The sequence below is a fragment of the Pelodiscus sinensis genome, chromosome 2 (genome assembly GCF_052426305.1).
Source record: "Pelodiscus sinensis isolate ZL-2025 chromosome 2, ASM5242630v1, whole genome shotgun sequence".
Lineage (NCBI taxonomy): Eukaryota > Metazoa > Chordata > Testudines > Trionychidae > Pelodiscus > Pelodiscus sinensis.
Window position 1 is genome coordinate 179,966,180 of NC_143053.1, and position 16,095 is coordinate 179,982,274.

The 16,095-nt window shown below is 39.1% G+C and overlaps 1 protein-coding gene across 5 annotated transcripts in view; it reads left to right on the top strand.

Moving 5' to 3' along the window:
- ULK4 (unc-51 like kinase 4) overlaps positions 1-16,095 on the top strand; it is a 428,077-nt gene that overhangs the window by 312,520 nt on the left and 99,462 nt on the right. For 4 of the 5 annotated variants that reach the window (XM_006131810.5, XM_025189026.3, XM_089776581.1 and 1 more), the window contains exons 33-34: positions 10,901-11,067; positions 15,883-15,981. In XM_006131810.5, coding sequence (XP_006131872.3) covers positions 10,901-11,067; positions 15,883-15,981 — 266 coding nt within the window. The remainder of the gene's footprint in view (positions 1-10,900; positions 11,068-15,882; positions 15,982-16,095) is intronic. The other variant, XR_012901902.2, reaches the window with a different exon arrangement.

Here is a 16,095-nt window from a genome sequence, read left to right on the forward strand (position 1 = left end):
ATGCAAGCTATTGTTTTGAAATAATGGCGAGCTGGAGAATGTCTTACTCTGACCCCTTACTCCTCATAAAATGACGGTTACAGGAAAGTCAAAGGAAGAGTGTTTTTCCTTCAACTTCCTGCTATGTAGGAAGCCAAAAACCAGATTAAGCTATTTTAGCTTAAGCTACACAATGGATGTAGCTCAAATTGTGCAGCTTAATTCAACTTTTACCTTCCTGTGTAGACATGCCCTTAGAGATTATGCATAAACCATCAAGAAATAAGAGTGACTCATTCAGCTTGATGTGGTCAGTAGGTTTAGTGGTTACAGACAGGCAGAAACAGGATGTTCTTGGATATCTCCCTACATTAAAGTGTGCAGACCTTGCTTTGATAGGGACCAACTTTTATTGGATAGTTTTCTTAGGTTTGCTATAATTTAGTCTGGTGAAAAGGCACAGAGAAACCACATTTTTTGTATTGTGTAGGGATGCAATTATGACTGTTTTTCTTTTTGGTGGATAGTGGTGACATCATCTGAATATACCTGTGCACAGTATCATTTTTGCATGAAGTATTCAGACTAGCAGAAACAAAGCTTTTTTTAAAAAGAAGGAAATTAAATGCTCAAGATTAGACTGAAATAATGCTGAGAGTCTTGTTTAAGCAGATAAAAAAACAGGAAATTCAAAGTTTAGCCTGATACCAAATCCACAATGCAAGCAGTGTATAAAAATATTAAAAAAGACACAGTGGAATGTGCGCCTTAACAATCCCAACCCTTAACAATATTTTAAAGTATAAATTTGTATTTAATTATCTCAGGGAAGCCAGGAAGGAAGAGAAGACGGGGAGGAACCCTGTTGTGGGTTAAAGGGATTGTTTTCAAATGCAGAAGTGTCAGGATCCCCATAAGTTTTATTTTTACTTACTTGTTGGTTTAATTGTCCATTGTATATAGTTGGTAATACATAGACTATAATATTATAATTATAACATTAATAATTAATGTTATAATTAAACTTGGGAAAAGATTTATTTTTAAAATGATGGTTTATAAAATAAGCTCTAAATGTGTTTTGGTATGTGCAATATTTTCCTGATAATTATATTCATAGTCCATGTATTGCCAACCATGGCCTTTCAAAGTCATGAGACAGAGGCTTAAAAACAATTATATGGATACATATACGAGTTCATTATTTGGCTTCAGCATTTTGAGCTTGCTGTGGTTGGCCATGTTTTCAAGCTTTGCTTTACAATAATAAGGACTAGAAACTTTTTTTAAAAATAGAAAGCTGAGAATCTCCTGTGACCGCAGGACTCCAGAAACTGAGGGTTTAAGAAAAAACACTAAATATTGCAAACTCATAATAAAATGAGCAACATTGGTCTATTTCCTGACTTAAATACATTACGTTATCCAAATGTATTTTTCAGTGGCTCTTTACAGTTATGTTTAAAACATGTGTAGCAAAGAGTGTTTTGCCATAGACAGTAACTTTTGACCTTTTCATTCCATCCTATATCTTGCAGTCTCACATCCTGTGAATAAAGCATGTCTATGCTACAAAGTTTAGTTGATGCAAATACACACTTGGATGTTTTCATTTTCACTGTGCATACTCACTACAAATAGGCATCGTAGAGTGTCCTATGCTCGTGTCTAGCTCAGCACCGTGTGGAACATTTTTGCAATGCTTTTTGAGATACCAGTGATTCACCCTATGGTTTCTAGGATCTAAGGGCCAAATTCCAACCATACCATTTTCTCCATCCCATAATTTTCATGACAGTTTTTAAAACTTCCACAGTCATGTGCCATTTTTTGGTCTCTGCCATAGCTTTAGGAGAAATATGGACCCTGCACACTTCAATGCACTTCTCATGAGCATTCTTCTTAGTTCATGAGCAATGTGCTTGAGGTGACACTTGACCAGAATTTTTCACCAAATTTCTTACACTGGTTGGAACACTAGCTTCCCAGGCTGACAAGAAATGGATGTGAATGCTGGTCCATGCCCTCTTTGTGACCATTGCTAATACAGAATGCACAAGTCTCCTGTATTTACAGAATTTGAGCTAGTACTACTACATTAGTAGAATCATAGAATCATAGGACTGGAAGGGACCTCGAGAGGTCATCGAGTCCAGCCCCCCGCCCTCAAGGCAGGACCAAGCTCCGTCTACACCATCCCTGACAGATGTCTATCTAACCTGTTCTTAAATATCTCCAGAGAGGGAGATTCCACCACCTCCCTTGGCAATTTATTCCAATATTTGACCACCCTGACAGTTAGGAATTTTTTCCTAATGTCCAATCTAAACCTCCCCTGCTGCACTTTAAGCCCATTACTCCTTGTCCTGTCCTCAGAAACCAAGAGGAACAAATTTTCTCCTTCCTCCTTGTGACACCCTTTTAGATATTTGAAAACCGCTATCATGTCCCCCCTTAATCTTCTTTTTTCCAAACTAAACAAGCCCAGTTCATGAAGCCTGGCTTCATAGGTCATGTTCTCTAAACCTTTAATCATTCTTGTCGCTCTTCTCTGTACCCTTTCCAATTTCTCCACATCTTTCTTGAAATGTGGCACCCAGAACTGGACACAGTACTCCAGCTGAGGCCTAACTAGTGCAGAGTAGAGCGGCAGAATGACTTCACGAGTTTTGCTTACAACACACCTGTTGATACAACCTAAAATCATATTTGCTTTTTTTGCAACAGCATCACACTGTTGACTCATATTCAACTTGTGGTCCACTATGACCCCTAGATCCCTTTCCGCCATGCTCCTTCCTAGACAGTCGCTTCCCATCTTGTATGTATGGAACTGATTGTTCCTTCCTAAGTGGAGCACTTTGCATTTCTCTTTATTAAACCTCATCCTGTTTACCTCTGACCATTTCTCTAACTTGCTAAGGTCATTTTGAATTATGTCCCTATCCTCCAAAGAAGTCGCAACCCCACCCAGCTTGGTATCATCTGCAAACTTAATAAGCGTACTCTCTATCCCAATATCTACATCATTGATGAAGATATTGAACAGTACGGGTCCCAAAAACAGACCCTTGAGGAACTCCACTTGCTATCCCTTTCCAGCAGGATTTAAAACCGTTAACAACAACTCTCTGACTACGGTTATCCAGCCAATTATACACCCACCTTATCGTGGCCCTATCTAAGTTATATTTGCCTAGTTTATCAATAAGAATATCATGCGAGACCGTATCAAATGCCTTACTAAAGTCTAGGTATATGACATCCACCGCTTCTCCCTTATCCACAAGGCTCGTTATCTTATCAAAGAAAGCTATCAGATTAGTTTGGCATGACTTGTTCTTCATAAACCCATGCTGGCTATTCCCTATCACTTTATTACCTTCCAAGTGTTTGCATATGATTTCCTTAATTACCTGCTCCATTATCTTCCCTGGGACAGACGTTAAACTGACCGGTCTGTAGTTTCCTGGGTTGTTCTTATTCCCCTTTTTATTGATGGGCACAATATTTGCCCTTTTCCAGTCTTCTGGAATCTCCCCTGTCTGCCATGATTTTTCAAAGATCATAGCTAAAGGCTCAGATACTTCCTCTATCAGCTCCTTGAGTATCCTGGGATGCATTTCATCAGGACCTGGTGACTTGCTGACATCTAACTTTCCTAAGTGATTTTTAACTTGTTCTTTGTGTATCCTATCTTCTAAACTTACCCTCTCTCTGCTTGTATTCACTACGTTAGGCACACCTCCAGACTTCTCGGTGAAGACCGAAACAAAGAAGTCATTGAGCATCTCCGCCATTTCCAAGTTTCCTGTTACTGCTTCTCCCTCCTCACTAAGCAGTGTGCCTACCCTGTCCTTGGTCTTCCTCTTGCTTTTAATGTATTTATAAAAGGTCGTCTTGTTTCCCTTTATGCCTGTAGCTAGTTTGATCTCATTTTGTGCCTTTCTAATCTTGCCCCTGCATTCCCGTGTTGCTTGCCTATATTCATCCTTTGTTATTTGTTCTAGTTTCCATTTTTTATATGACTCCTTTTTTATTTTGAGATCATGCAAGATCTCCTTGTTAAGCCAAGCTGGTCTTTTGCCATATTTTCTATCTTTCCTACACAGCGGAATTGTTTGCTTTTGGGCCCTTAACAACGTCCCTTTGAAATACTTCCAACTCTCCTCAGTTGTTTTTCCCTTCAGTCTTGCTTCCCATGGGACCTTACCTACAAGTTCTCTGAGCTTATCAAAATCTGCCTTCCTGAAATCCATTACCTCAATTGTGCTGGTCTCCCTTCTACCTTTCCTTAAGATCATGAACTCTATTATTTCGTGATCACTGTCCCCTATACTGTCTTCCACTTTCAAGTTCTCAACTAGTTCCTCCCTATTTGTTAAAACCAAATCCAGAACAGCTTCTCCTCTGGTAGCTTTTTCAACCTTCTGAAACAGAAAGTTGTCTCCAATGCAGTCCAGAAACTTATTGGATAGCCTGTGCCTCGCTGTGTTAGTTTCCCAACATATGTCTGGATAGTTGAAGTCCCCCATCACCACCAAATCTTGGGCTTTGCATAGTTTTGTTAATTGTTTAAAAAAAGCCTCATCCACCTCTTCCACCTGGCTAGGTGGCCTGTAGTAGACTCCTAGCATGATATCACCCTCGTTTTTTACTCCTTTTAGCTTAACCCAGAGACTCTCTACACGGCTATCTCCTACGTTCATCTCCACTTCAGTCCAAGTGTGTACATTTTTAATATACAAGGCAACCCCTCCTCCCTTTTTTCCCTGTCTGTCCTTCCTGAGCAAGCCGTACCCTTCCATACCAACATTCCAATCATGCGACCCATCCCACCAGGTTTCTGTAATACCAATGATATCATAGTTGTATTTATTGGTTAGCAATTCCAGTTCTTCCTGCTTATTACCCATACTTCTTGCATTTGTATATAGGCATCTAAGATACTGATTTGATCTTGCTTCCCTGTTGTGCCCTGACCCTCCTTTCTCCTTGCCATTATAGGCCGTAGTCCCCCCCATTTCCAACCCATCTCCCAGTCCCGCACATGCAGCACTTACCTGTGGGCTTTGCTCACCTGCCCCCGTCGAACCTAGTTTAAAGCCCTCCTCACAAGGTTAGCCAGTCTGTGTCCAAACAAGTAGTAGTAGTAGTAGTAGAATTACTACTACTCTGTAGTAGTAGTATAATAGTAGTACTACTACTAATACTACTAGGTTCTGTTCAATATATTCATCAGTGATTTAGATGATGGCATAGAGAGTACAATTATTAAGTTTGCAGATGTTAGCAGGCTGGGAAGAGTTGCAAGTACTTTGGAGGATAAGGTCAAAACTCAAAATGATCTGGACCTAGAGAAATGGTCTGAGGTAAACATAATAAAGTTTAATAAGGAAAATGCAAAGTACTCCACTTAAGAAGGAACAATCCGTTTCACACATACAAAATGGAAAGAGACTGTCTAGGAAGGAGTCCTGCTGAAAGAGATTTAGGGGTCGTAGTGGACCACAAGTTAAACATGAGTCAACAGTGAGACACTGTTGCAAAAAAAGCAAACATGATTCTGGGATGCATTAACAGGAGTATTGTGAACAAGTCACGAGAAGTCATTCTTCCGCTCTACTCGGCACTGATTAGGCCTCATTTGGAGTGTTGTGTCCAGTTCTGGTCACCGCATTTCAAGAAAGATGTGGAGAAATTGGAGAAGGTTCAGAGAAGAGCAAGAAAAATGATTAAGGGTCTAGAAAACATGAGCTATAAGGGAAGACTGAAATAATTGGGCTTGTTTAAGTTAGAAAAGAAAACACTGAGAGTGTCATGATATCAGTTTTGAAGTATCTAAAAGAAAAACTTGCTAACCATCAGGGTGCTTAAACACTGGAATAAATTGCCTAGTGGGGTTGTGGAATATCCATCACTGAAGATATTTAACAATAGACATCTGTTAAGGATGATCTAGACAGTGCTTGGTCCAACCGTGAAGGCAGAGGACTGGACTCAGTGACCCCTCACGGTCCCTTCCAGTTCTAGGATTCTATGATTCTACAACCTAGAGTGCAACAAGGAAGGTGTGAAGATGTTCAAATACAATAGCTGGCTGCTAACGCACCCAGCAAAAAAATAAAAATAAATCCAGGTTCTTGATGGCATTTGTGGAGCAGCTCAACACAGTGGATTGCCATTTCTAGACCTAAGAAACTCACATTTATGGGTAGGATTGCATAGTAATGCAGGTTTCAGATGATGAGCCATAGCTGCAGAATTCTTGGATGCAAAAGGATACATTCCTGGTTTTGTGTGCTGAGGTCACCCCAGATCTTCAACACAAAGACATCAGAATCAAGCTTTATACTATGCCAGATTGCTTTCAGTCAGTGGGGAGTTTGTTTGGAGTTGGAAAATCCACATTGGGAGTTGTTGCCATCCTACTGTGTAAGGTCATTAAACATCTTACGCTACAAAGGAATGTGGCTTTCAGTAATGTGCGGGTAACTGTGGATGAATTTGTAACCATTGGGTTCCTGAGCTGTTAGTCTTTATGGTGCCACCGGACTCCTGGTTACCCTTTCTCACAGTAAGACTCTGGATATGACCCCTCTAACTTATAAATATGGGTGGGGCAATTTAATGGAACCTTAAGACTGTCTGCCCTTGTGACAGGGAGAGCATACTCTGCATGAAGCAGGTGGGGCTAAGACCCTATGGGTGGAGGAAGTTCCGCCCCTTCACCCAGACTAGGCATGGTCCAAATGCTGGGGCAGTATAAAAGGAAGCAAACAGCTCAGTCTGGGCGGGCCAGTAAAGGAGAAGGGCCTCCAGCTAGAGCTTCTGAGCCGCTGCAACCAGAAACCCCAACTGTGGGAACCGGAGACCCGGGAGACAGCCACAACGCAACCCCCACGGAGTTCCAGAGCGTTAGCCCCAACCTCATTGACTTTGGCTAGTAGGCCACCCTGCCCTGAACTGAGGGCTATTTACTGATGCTGGCTAGGAGACCACACTGCCTTGAACCAAGAGGGTGTGTATGGACTCTGGCCGTTGGACCTCACTGCCGTGCTCGCGGGGCCACTTATGGACTCAGGGTTACCGAGAGACAATGGAAGATTCACAGATTGTAGAGATGGCCAAGGAGTCAGTGTCCGCACCCTGGAATAAGGTCACACCGATGACAGGGAGTGCATATGCTGCCACAGCCCTATAGAATGGATGGCTCACAATATCCATGTAACTATTTTGTGACCCTGTGAAGAGTCATGACCTCCAGTTTGAGAACCCTGCACTAATAGACCCTTTAGTCGCTTCACTGACAGCAAGGTGGGCTGGCTGGGAAAGGACACTCACATATTTAAGAACAGAAGACTTTTCAGAAAGCTGCAAGCAAGGGACATTCTTCCCCAACCAGCATATTATTACTGGAAATGTAGAAATGTCAGTTGTTCTTCTGAAGGACCCATCTTAGCCCTTGCATCCCTGCTCGTGAAAACAAACACTTGCTATCTCGACAGCACCAAGGGAAGATTCAGTTGCTCACTCCCCATTATACACATACACCAAGGTCCAGACACAGAATGACTATTGAATGTTCTTTGATAGAATGAAAAGTCACTCTGCTTTGCAAATTCACTCATTTGGCATCAGCTTATTTAAGAAGCTACAGCCAAAATTTACATCAGTTCTCTTCTGACGCTTTAGTAATGTGGAAACAGAACTCTCTTCTTTTCCCATTCTCACAGATACTCTGTGAAAAAACTTGGAAGAACAATGAATGGTCCTGCAGCGCCTTAGCGTCTACACAGCAATGTTATTTCAGAATAATGGCCATTATTTCAAAATAACAATGTGAGCGTCCAAACAGCAATTCTGTTATTTTTAAATAATTTCAAAATATCGGATGGCTTCTTTTGAAATCTGTAAACCTCATTCCACGAGGAATAACACCTATTCTGAAATAGCTATTTTGGATTAGCAGTAGTGTGGATGCTCCACTACTACTATTTTGAAATAGCTCCTCCCCAAGGCCATTCAAAGTAATTACTCCCCAGTGCCTCCTGGGGCTCTAAATCAAAGTAGCACATACATATTCGGGATGTCTGCCTTGGGCTAATTTTGAGGCTTTGCTGTAGTGTAGATGTGCTATTTTTAAATAAGCTATTTTGGAGTATTTCTTCTGAAATAGCTTATTTTGAAATAAGTGTGCCGTGTAGACATACCCTAAGAGACTAACAAAAATGTAGAGGGTATCATGAGGTTTTGTGGGCACAACCCACTTCTTCAGATGAATGGAACAAGGGGTCCAGAGTTGCAAATAAATAGCAGAAAAAGAGAGGATGGGGAGGGAAAGAGAAGGGGGAAAATTGTCAATTAGAGTGTCAGTGCTAAATGAGGCTAATAGAGTGGGCTGTAAATGCCCGATACTTAACTTGTAATGTTATTAGAGCATTGAATGTAGCTTCCATCCAAGTAAGGTCTTTGTTGGGACCTTGATTAAAGGCATCAGATTTGCAGATGAAGGTGAATTCTGCACCTTCTCTTTTCAGCTGGTTTTTGAAATTGCTTTGTAATAAGATAGTCAGCCAGCCCCAGTGCTCCAGACAGCACACTCAGGAGGCAGGGAGCAGAAGAGATTGGATAGGGAGTGGAGACCTCCAGGGAGTTGTCAGAAAATGGGGAGCATGAGGGATTATATTGGAGGAGATGGTCGGTGAGTGGGCAGTTGAATAATGAGTGGGAGTTCTGGGAGGAGCAGTTAGGGGTGAGGAGCGGGCGGTGGGGGGGGAGGGTGAATTGAATAGGGTGTAGGGATTTTGGAAGGGGCATACCTGGCTGTTTGGGAAGACACCTTTTCCCTCAGCCTTCTCTATTCAGCCCTCCCTACAATTTCCCTACCAGATGAGGCCCTCAGACCAAAAAGTTTTCCGACCCCTGTTTTAATGTATTTGTCATCACATCACCCTTTCTAGGTATTAATAGGGAATTGGGGGGCAGAGAGTAAGAACCAGATTGTCAAAGGTCTTTAAAGCACAGAATTAAATCAAGGTCTCCTAAATCCTAGGCTAACTCCCTAAGTTCTGGGTTAAGTGCTGCTCTTATTCTTTGTTTCTATCCATTGGTCCATCTCATACTGCAGTGCAACATCATAGTATCTGAGTATTTTTTATGTAGCAATAGCAAAGGCCTTAGTGGACTCTGTGGAATCCCAGGCATTTTTTAATGTTTAGGGATAAACTCTGGTGTAGGGCTTGTGTTTGTTTTTACTGTTATTAATTTATTGTTGCAGGTTTTTGCAGTCAGTATGTATCAGAAATTGATTGGTTAGTTAATTATATTGTGTGTTTAAGAATAAGAGCAGCATTTTTATTTGGGCTTTTATGTCAATGGCGTGTGTGTCATTGATATGGTAAAAAGGCCTACATGAACTTTTTGTGCATCTTCACAAAAATATTTCAAAAGTATACAAAATCTTAACAGAGAAGGAGTGATGTGGCCCGTTTTAAAATTTTACTATAATTCTGTTTTCATCTTTCTCTCTCCATTTATTAAAATACCCAAAATGATTATATTACATTATTAATTCCGTTTTTTTCTTTATTTGAATTAAAGTTGGTTTACTGATCAGCCAAAAATATCCTTTCTGTCATGGACTCCTCTCTGTTCAGTGAAGTGACCAAATACAATAGCTTTTATGTTTTCAACAATGGCTCTCAAAGCCAACATGAGCATATAAACTTCTCTTGAGAGAGGAAATACTAACAAATATTCTATTAAGAGAGGACACCGAGATTGTCCCCTATTCTCTTTTGGTAATGCCATAAAATGTTTAACTGATTCCTGGACAGCCACCAGAAAATTGGAAGAAAGACCTCAGATTAGCACCTCGTATGAAGAGTTGCACCTCCAACAGTACAGTATCGCCATACTAATTTACAGCAGCAGTAGCAAGTCTCAATCTGGATGAAATTCCATTACCACCTTCAAGATGATCCTACAATATTGTTAAACATAATTGTGTTCATTGGTGAGGAATAGAATATCTTTCTTTATGAAACTTTAATTTAAAGGAAATTAATTGGAAAGTTAATAGATAATTAACTTAGTCACTTTTTATTTGAAGGTGGCTAGCTTTCTGAATTGATTTTGTTTATTTTACATTGATTAGTATGTGTGTAAGTTTCTCCTAACACATGCATTGATTTGTGGTTTATGCAGCCAGAAGAAGTGGTATTTTGACCAGCAACATTAAATTACAAAGGAGCAGAAAGAAAATGTCAAAGCAAAAAAGGCATTTTCAGGGAGAGTCTTACTAGTGTTAGTCAAACAAATATTAATAGTTTTCCAAATTAATTTTCAGTGTTTCTCTCCATTATAAAAGTTCAGTGTTATATCAAATATATTTTACATTAAGCCTGGTATTATTCTGTTTTACAAATCACGACATTGTGAGGAGGAAATAGGATTAGGAGTTCACCAGGGACTTCCGGTTCCATTCTCAACTCTGATAGTAATTCATTGTCTGATCTTAGGCAAGTCACTTAATTCTGTTGACCACTAGGAAGGAATCTGCAAACATTACTTGTCCATAGGCTGTATTTTCCAGCATGTTATGCATTGATTTAAAGTAACTAGTTATTGTTTATTCAATGGGTACTAGAGAACTCTCAAAGAATATATAACAGTTGATTATACCAGCTTAAGCCCCAGTCTTGCAAGCTGCTCTACACGGACAGAGCTCCATGAAAATCTTTTATTTTAAAACGTTAATTATAAAAGTGGAGGGAGAAAAGCCAAGCATTTGATGAATATTCAGTATATGAAATTCTTACTTTCTGATGAGGCATTATTGCTTATATACAGCTAAATTCCAAATTGATGTTCTTTTCTGATACCATGTCTTATTTATTTTGTTTTTCTATCTGTTTAGGACTGGTTCATCACATCTGTAATCTTTTAATAGAAACTGCAGCTGTGTACTTAGAAGTGGATGATAAAAGCACTATCAAGACAGCTAATGGATTATTGCTGTCCTTGCTTGACATTTTGCATTGCATGCTAATATACACAGTGAATATCATCCGTCTGACTTTACAGGTAGGGAATCTATTTTCTGCTAGAGTAGTCACCAGTGTAAATTATTTTTAGCCTTATCCCTGTTCTCCCCAGTACTGAATTCCCCATTAAAAAATCAGTAAAATTGGTTTGCCATGTTTTTGTATCCATTTTGGTTTTAGGATACAAGAGTTACAAGGTGGGTGAGTTAATCTCTTTTATTGGACTAACTTCTGCTGGTGGAAGGAATACGCTTTCAAACTTCATAGATTTCTTCTTCAAGTAGAGAGAAGAAAACTAGTGTGTTCAAACTGAAATACAAGATGGACAAATTGTTAAGCACAAGAACTCATTTCTAAGAGACCACTTAAAATGGGCAGTTAACATCTCTCCAATCATAGGTCAAAGGAGGATTAGTAGGCAGCAGAGTGTGTTACATGTTAAGAATGGCTATACTGGGTCAGATCAGTGGTCCATCTAGCCCAGTACCTTGTCTCTAACAGTGGCCAGTGCCAGATTCTTCACAGGGAATGAACAGAAAAGACTAATTTGCAGTCATCCACTTTCTGTCATCCAGTTCCAGCTTCTGGCAGTTGGAGGTTTAGGGACACTTAGATCATAAGGTTGAAACCCTGACTATTTGACAGATAGCTATTGTTGGAGCTATCTTTCATGAATTTATCTAATTCTCTTTTACAAAACCACTTATATTTTTGGTCTTCACAATAACCCCTGACAATTATTCCACAGATTGACTGCATTGTGTGAAGAAGTACTTACTTTTGTTCATTTTAAACCTGCAATTTGTTCCTTCCATTGGGACACTCCTCATTCTTTTGTTTTGTGATGAGATAAATAACACGTCACCATTCATTTTCTCCATACAATTCATGATTTTATAGACCTAATATTTCCCTTCAATTGTCTCTTTTCTAAGTTGAAAGGGGGCAACCAGAACAGCATGCCATATTCATGGTGTGGGCATACCATGTATTTATATAATGGCATTATGATGTCTTCCATTTTATAATCTATTTATTTTCTGATAGTTCCTAATGTTTTTAGCTTTCTTAATCTCTGCTACACATTTTCAAAGAACTATCCACCATGAATCCCTTTTCTGCATGGTAACATCAAATTTAGACCTCATTTTATATAGTTGGGATTATGTTTTCTAGTGTGCATTACTTTGCATTTATCAACACTCAGTTTCACTGGTTGTGGTGTTACCCACTCATCTATTTTAGTGAGATTCATTTATTATTCTTCACAATCAGCTTTGCAGTTAGCGATCTAGAATAATTTATATATGCTTATCAGATAATCAACATGCTAGTCAACTAGTCACTTCCTCCCTCTCTTCCCCCTCCCCCCAACTTGCTGCCTCTATCAGAAAGAAGCAGCAAGGGAGGGAAGAGAAGAAGGTACTTCAAAGCGACAGTTGATCCCGGGCTCCATGTGGCACTTTCACCCTATTGACTAATCAAATAGTTGATGCAAAATGAATCGACTATTCGATTAGTCAATTAGTCAATATTTAACATCCTTACAATAAACCAGTGTCTCTATTAAGTTTGTAGTTTTTAGGGTACTGCATAGTTATGAAATGTATTTCTCAGGTTCATCTTTTGAAGGCAATGTTCAGGTTTTCTTTGAGGATGAGGACTCAAAGGTCAGATATAGAGTGATAAATTTTATAAAAATGTTCAGTAAAAGATGGGGGGCAGGTTTATCTCATAATTTTTCTTTCTGAGTTCTTTTGAAAGCATAGTCATTGTCTAGTTTCACCCACATAGTTGTTGGAACATGTGATGCACTGGATGAGGTTCACACATGATAGGCATGTGTTGGACCCATGCTAAACTGTCAGTGGAGTCTGTCAAAACTGCAGATGCAAAACCTGCAGACTTATCTCCACTGCTACAATAATTTGTACCCCCTACCCCATAACTTTCAAAGTCTGTGTGTCATCCAGTGCATCAGATATCTCAATAGCTATGATGGTGAAACAGAAATTTGGTCCAATAAATGATATTAGTTTGCCCACCTTGTCTCCAATAAAATTAGAACAGATTGGGTATGTGGACGAGAAACTAGGGTTTTCTGTTGGATACGTCTGGGTCCTTTTTTGGTTATATTTTACTCCTTTGTATTACTAAAGAAACAGTTGTGATTGTAGTAGGCGCTGTATGAAAACAAAGCATTTTTCTCCCATGATACAGAACATGTAATAAGGACATAGTGTTGATCCTATGATGAATAATAGTAGGTTGGAACTGCAAGCTTTTTAATAAGCTAGTTGTTTATTCAGCAGTTCAGCATAATTTGAAGTACGTTGTATAATTCTGTACATTTTTAAAGTTTCAAGAGCACATCTTGGAACTATTCCACACCTAAAATGTATTTCTCTTTTGAAATGTACATCAACCATTATTTATTATAGACCTTTCTGATTTTGTGCTGCAAGACACACATCCAAGTTTGTGCTATCAGCCTCTCAAATACAATACTCTAGCTCAAAAGAAGGGTTTTTAAAACATTAAACTGATTCCATAAAGCTGCTGATTTGACCCTGATTAGGATTCTACAGGCAAGAAATGTCAAAAGACACCTATTTTCATTTGACAGAAAACTTCTGAAACCTGCATGTTTTCCTTTATAAGTAGATTTTTGTTCCCATTTTTTAGTTACATCTTTGTTTGCCAAACTGTTTCCCATGTGATCAGATCCCAATGTGTACATTAGTAATTCTGAACCACGAGTATTAAATCTCTGAATGCCTCTAATGCCAACTGAAGTCAATGGGAAGACCTACATTCACTTTAATGAATTTTTAGAGCAAGTTCTTGTATGTATTGTAAGCTAACTTCTTAATAAATGTATTCCTTCATTTATCATTAGCTAGCTGAAGTCAGTGCCATGCAATATGCTAACTAGGGATATAAAGTTCTGTTTAATCAGTTAACCAGTTAACCACTTAAGCAGGGGCAGGTGGCCGGGCTGGAGTGACCCAACCAATGGAGTGACCTGCCCCACCACAGGCAAGAGCTTCTCAGGCTAGGCTGGAGTGACCCAACCAATGGTGGTCCCTGCTGGGCTAGAGCAGCCCCTCCCCTTGTCAGTTAACTGTAACCAGTAAGTATCACCTGGTAAGGGTGGTGCTACCAGTTAACCATTCTCATCCCTAATACTAACAACACATCCTTGTTGATTTTTTTTCCTTTGGTGCACTTTATAAATAGTCTAATTTGACATTTTCTCAGTGAAACTTCAAAAACATTTCCCCTTGTGTATTTTGGATATTAAAAAAATACAAATAAAGTCATGTAACTCATTGGTGATTCACTACTGAGGTGTTGTTATGTGGACTTTACAAATGGTTACTCATATTTGAAATGGGTGGCTGATCACAGAATGTCTCTGCTTGTGTAGGTGCACTAAAAAAAGTTTTTCCTTCCTCCCGCAACCCAAATACTTTTTTGCTGTGATTAAATGCAAACGTAAAAGTGCTGTGTCGGAGATCTGTCTGCTCCATCTAGAAGACTTCCCAAATGAAATTTTAAAAGGGTATTAGTCAAAGGGATTGCATTTTGTGCTTGTCTCTTTATATCCAACCTGAGCTAGTCCTATGATTTCCTGGTAATAAGATGATCTGATTAGTGCTTTCAGTTAGTTGACAAACAATGACTTTTGTATCTAGACTAATTGCATTGGCAGGCCTTGTTTGCCTGTCTTGACTATGATACATTTTTTTTTTTGTAATCTTGAGGAGGGCACAAAATCTTACTGTACTGAGAAGGAGAGGGGGAAATCCAAAAGAAAGCAGACTGTATGCACACATGGTTTCATACAACTAAAAAAGTTCAGCTGAATTTAAAAGAATTTCATGGGTATGAAATGATAGTTAAAAATCCACTTTTTTGTTCATGCAAATTTACATAATCAGTGATAATATCAACCAGGCATATCCTGTGAACTTAGCTTTTGAAATATGTGGCAGAAAGATAATCAAAATCTTCTGATAGAAACTCAACACAAAGTTATGTTACTATAATCTTGTGCATGTGATAAAACTTATAATACTTTGCATTTCTGTAATGGCATCCAAAGATCTCAAAGCACATTACAAATATTGCCAGCTAATTCCTGTGGAAACTCTTTTGATTGTACCCTTTGTCGTTCAAAACGGGGATTTCAAGTAACTCAGAGCAAAACCCTTTTCTCATGTAAATGACCAGAGCTAGGTGGGAGAGAAGGGAAATATGTAAAATGTATAGTGTTTCTTCTGTGTATTGTCCTGGCACAACCAAACCCTGACTTTGCTTTAAGTTATGATAAGCGGAAGCTACATATCAAATTTGGTGGTCCTAAACTCTTACCATTCAGGAGGAATTCTTGAACAAATGGACACAGAACATATTTCTAAAATATATAGTAAAGATAAAGAAGATATTTGTGGAGAGAGAGTATATACAAAAACCAAAGACTGTAGATAGCCATCCTTTATTATGAATTCTCACACACACACACACACACACACACACACACACACACACACACACACACACACACACAAAAGGTACGTATTTTGCAGAAGAAATGTCACATAAGTCATCATATTAAACCAGTTTAGAGTGGATGTGACAGCATGAGTCCTTTTTGCTTTGTGTTTATTGTTACAGACACAATCAGACTATAACTTCTCATTGGGATCCCAGAATACTTAACTAGGAAAGGGAATATAAGAACACCTCCTTCGAACTTCCATTCAAATTTGTACCACCTAATGGAACTTACTTGTTTCTCAAAGCTGAGCACTCACCAAGGTGCCTTTTTATTTTTTCTTGTCTCATTAAGGCACAGAAATCTGGCACAGGAGGGGACACCCAGGCTGCTGAAGACCTTCTGCTTATCAATAAACCCCTGACAGACCTAATTAGCCTGCTTATTCAGCTGGTAAGAAATTGCTTGTTTGTAAGTCTCTTTGAATGTTACTAAAGTTGAAATTACTCCTGTACTCTGGTAGCGAAATGCAAGGTTTTGGCTGCACCTTGTTTTTTAGAATTCATA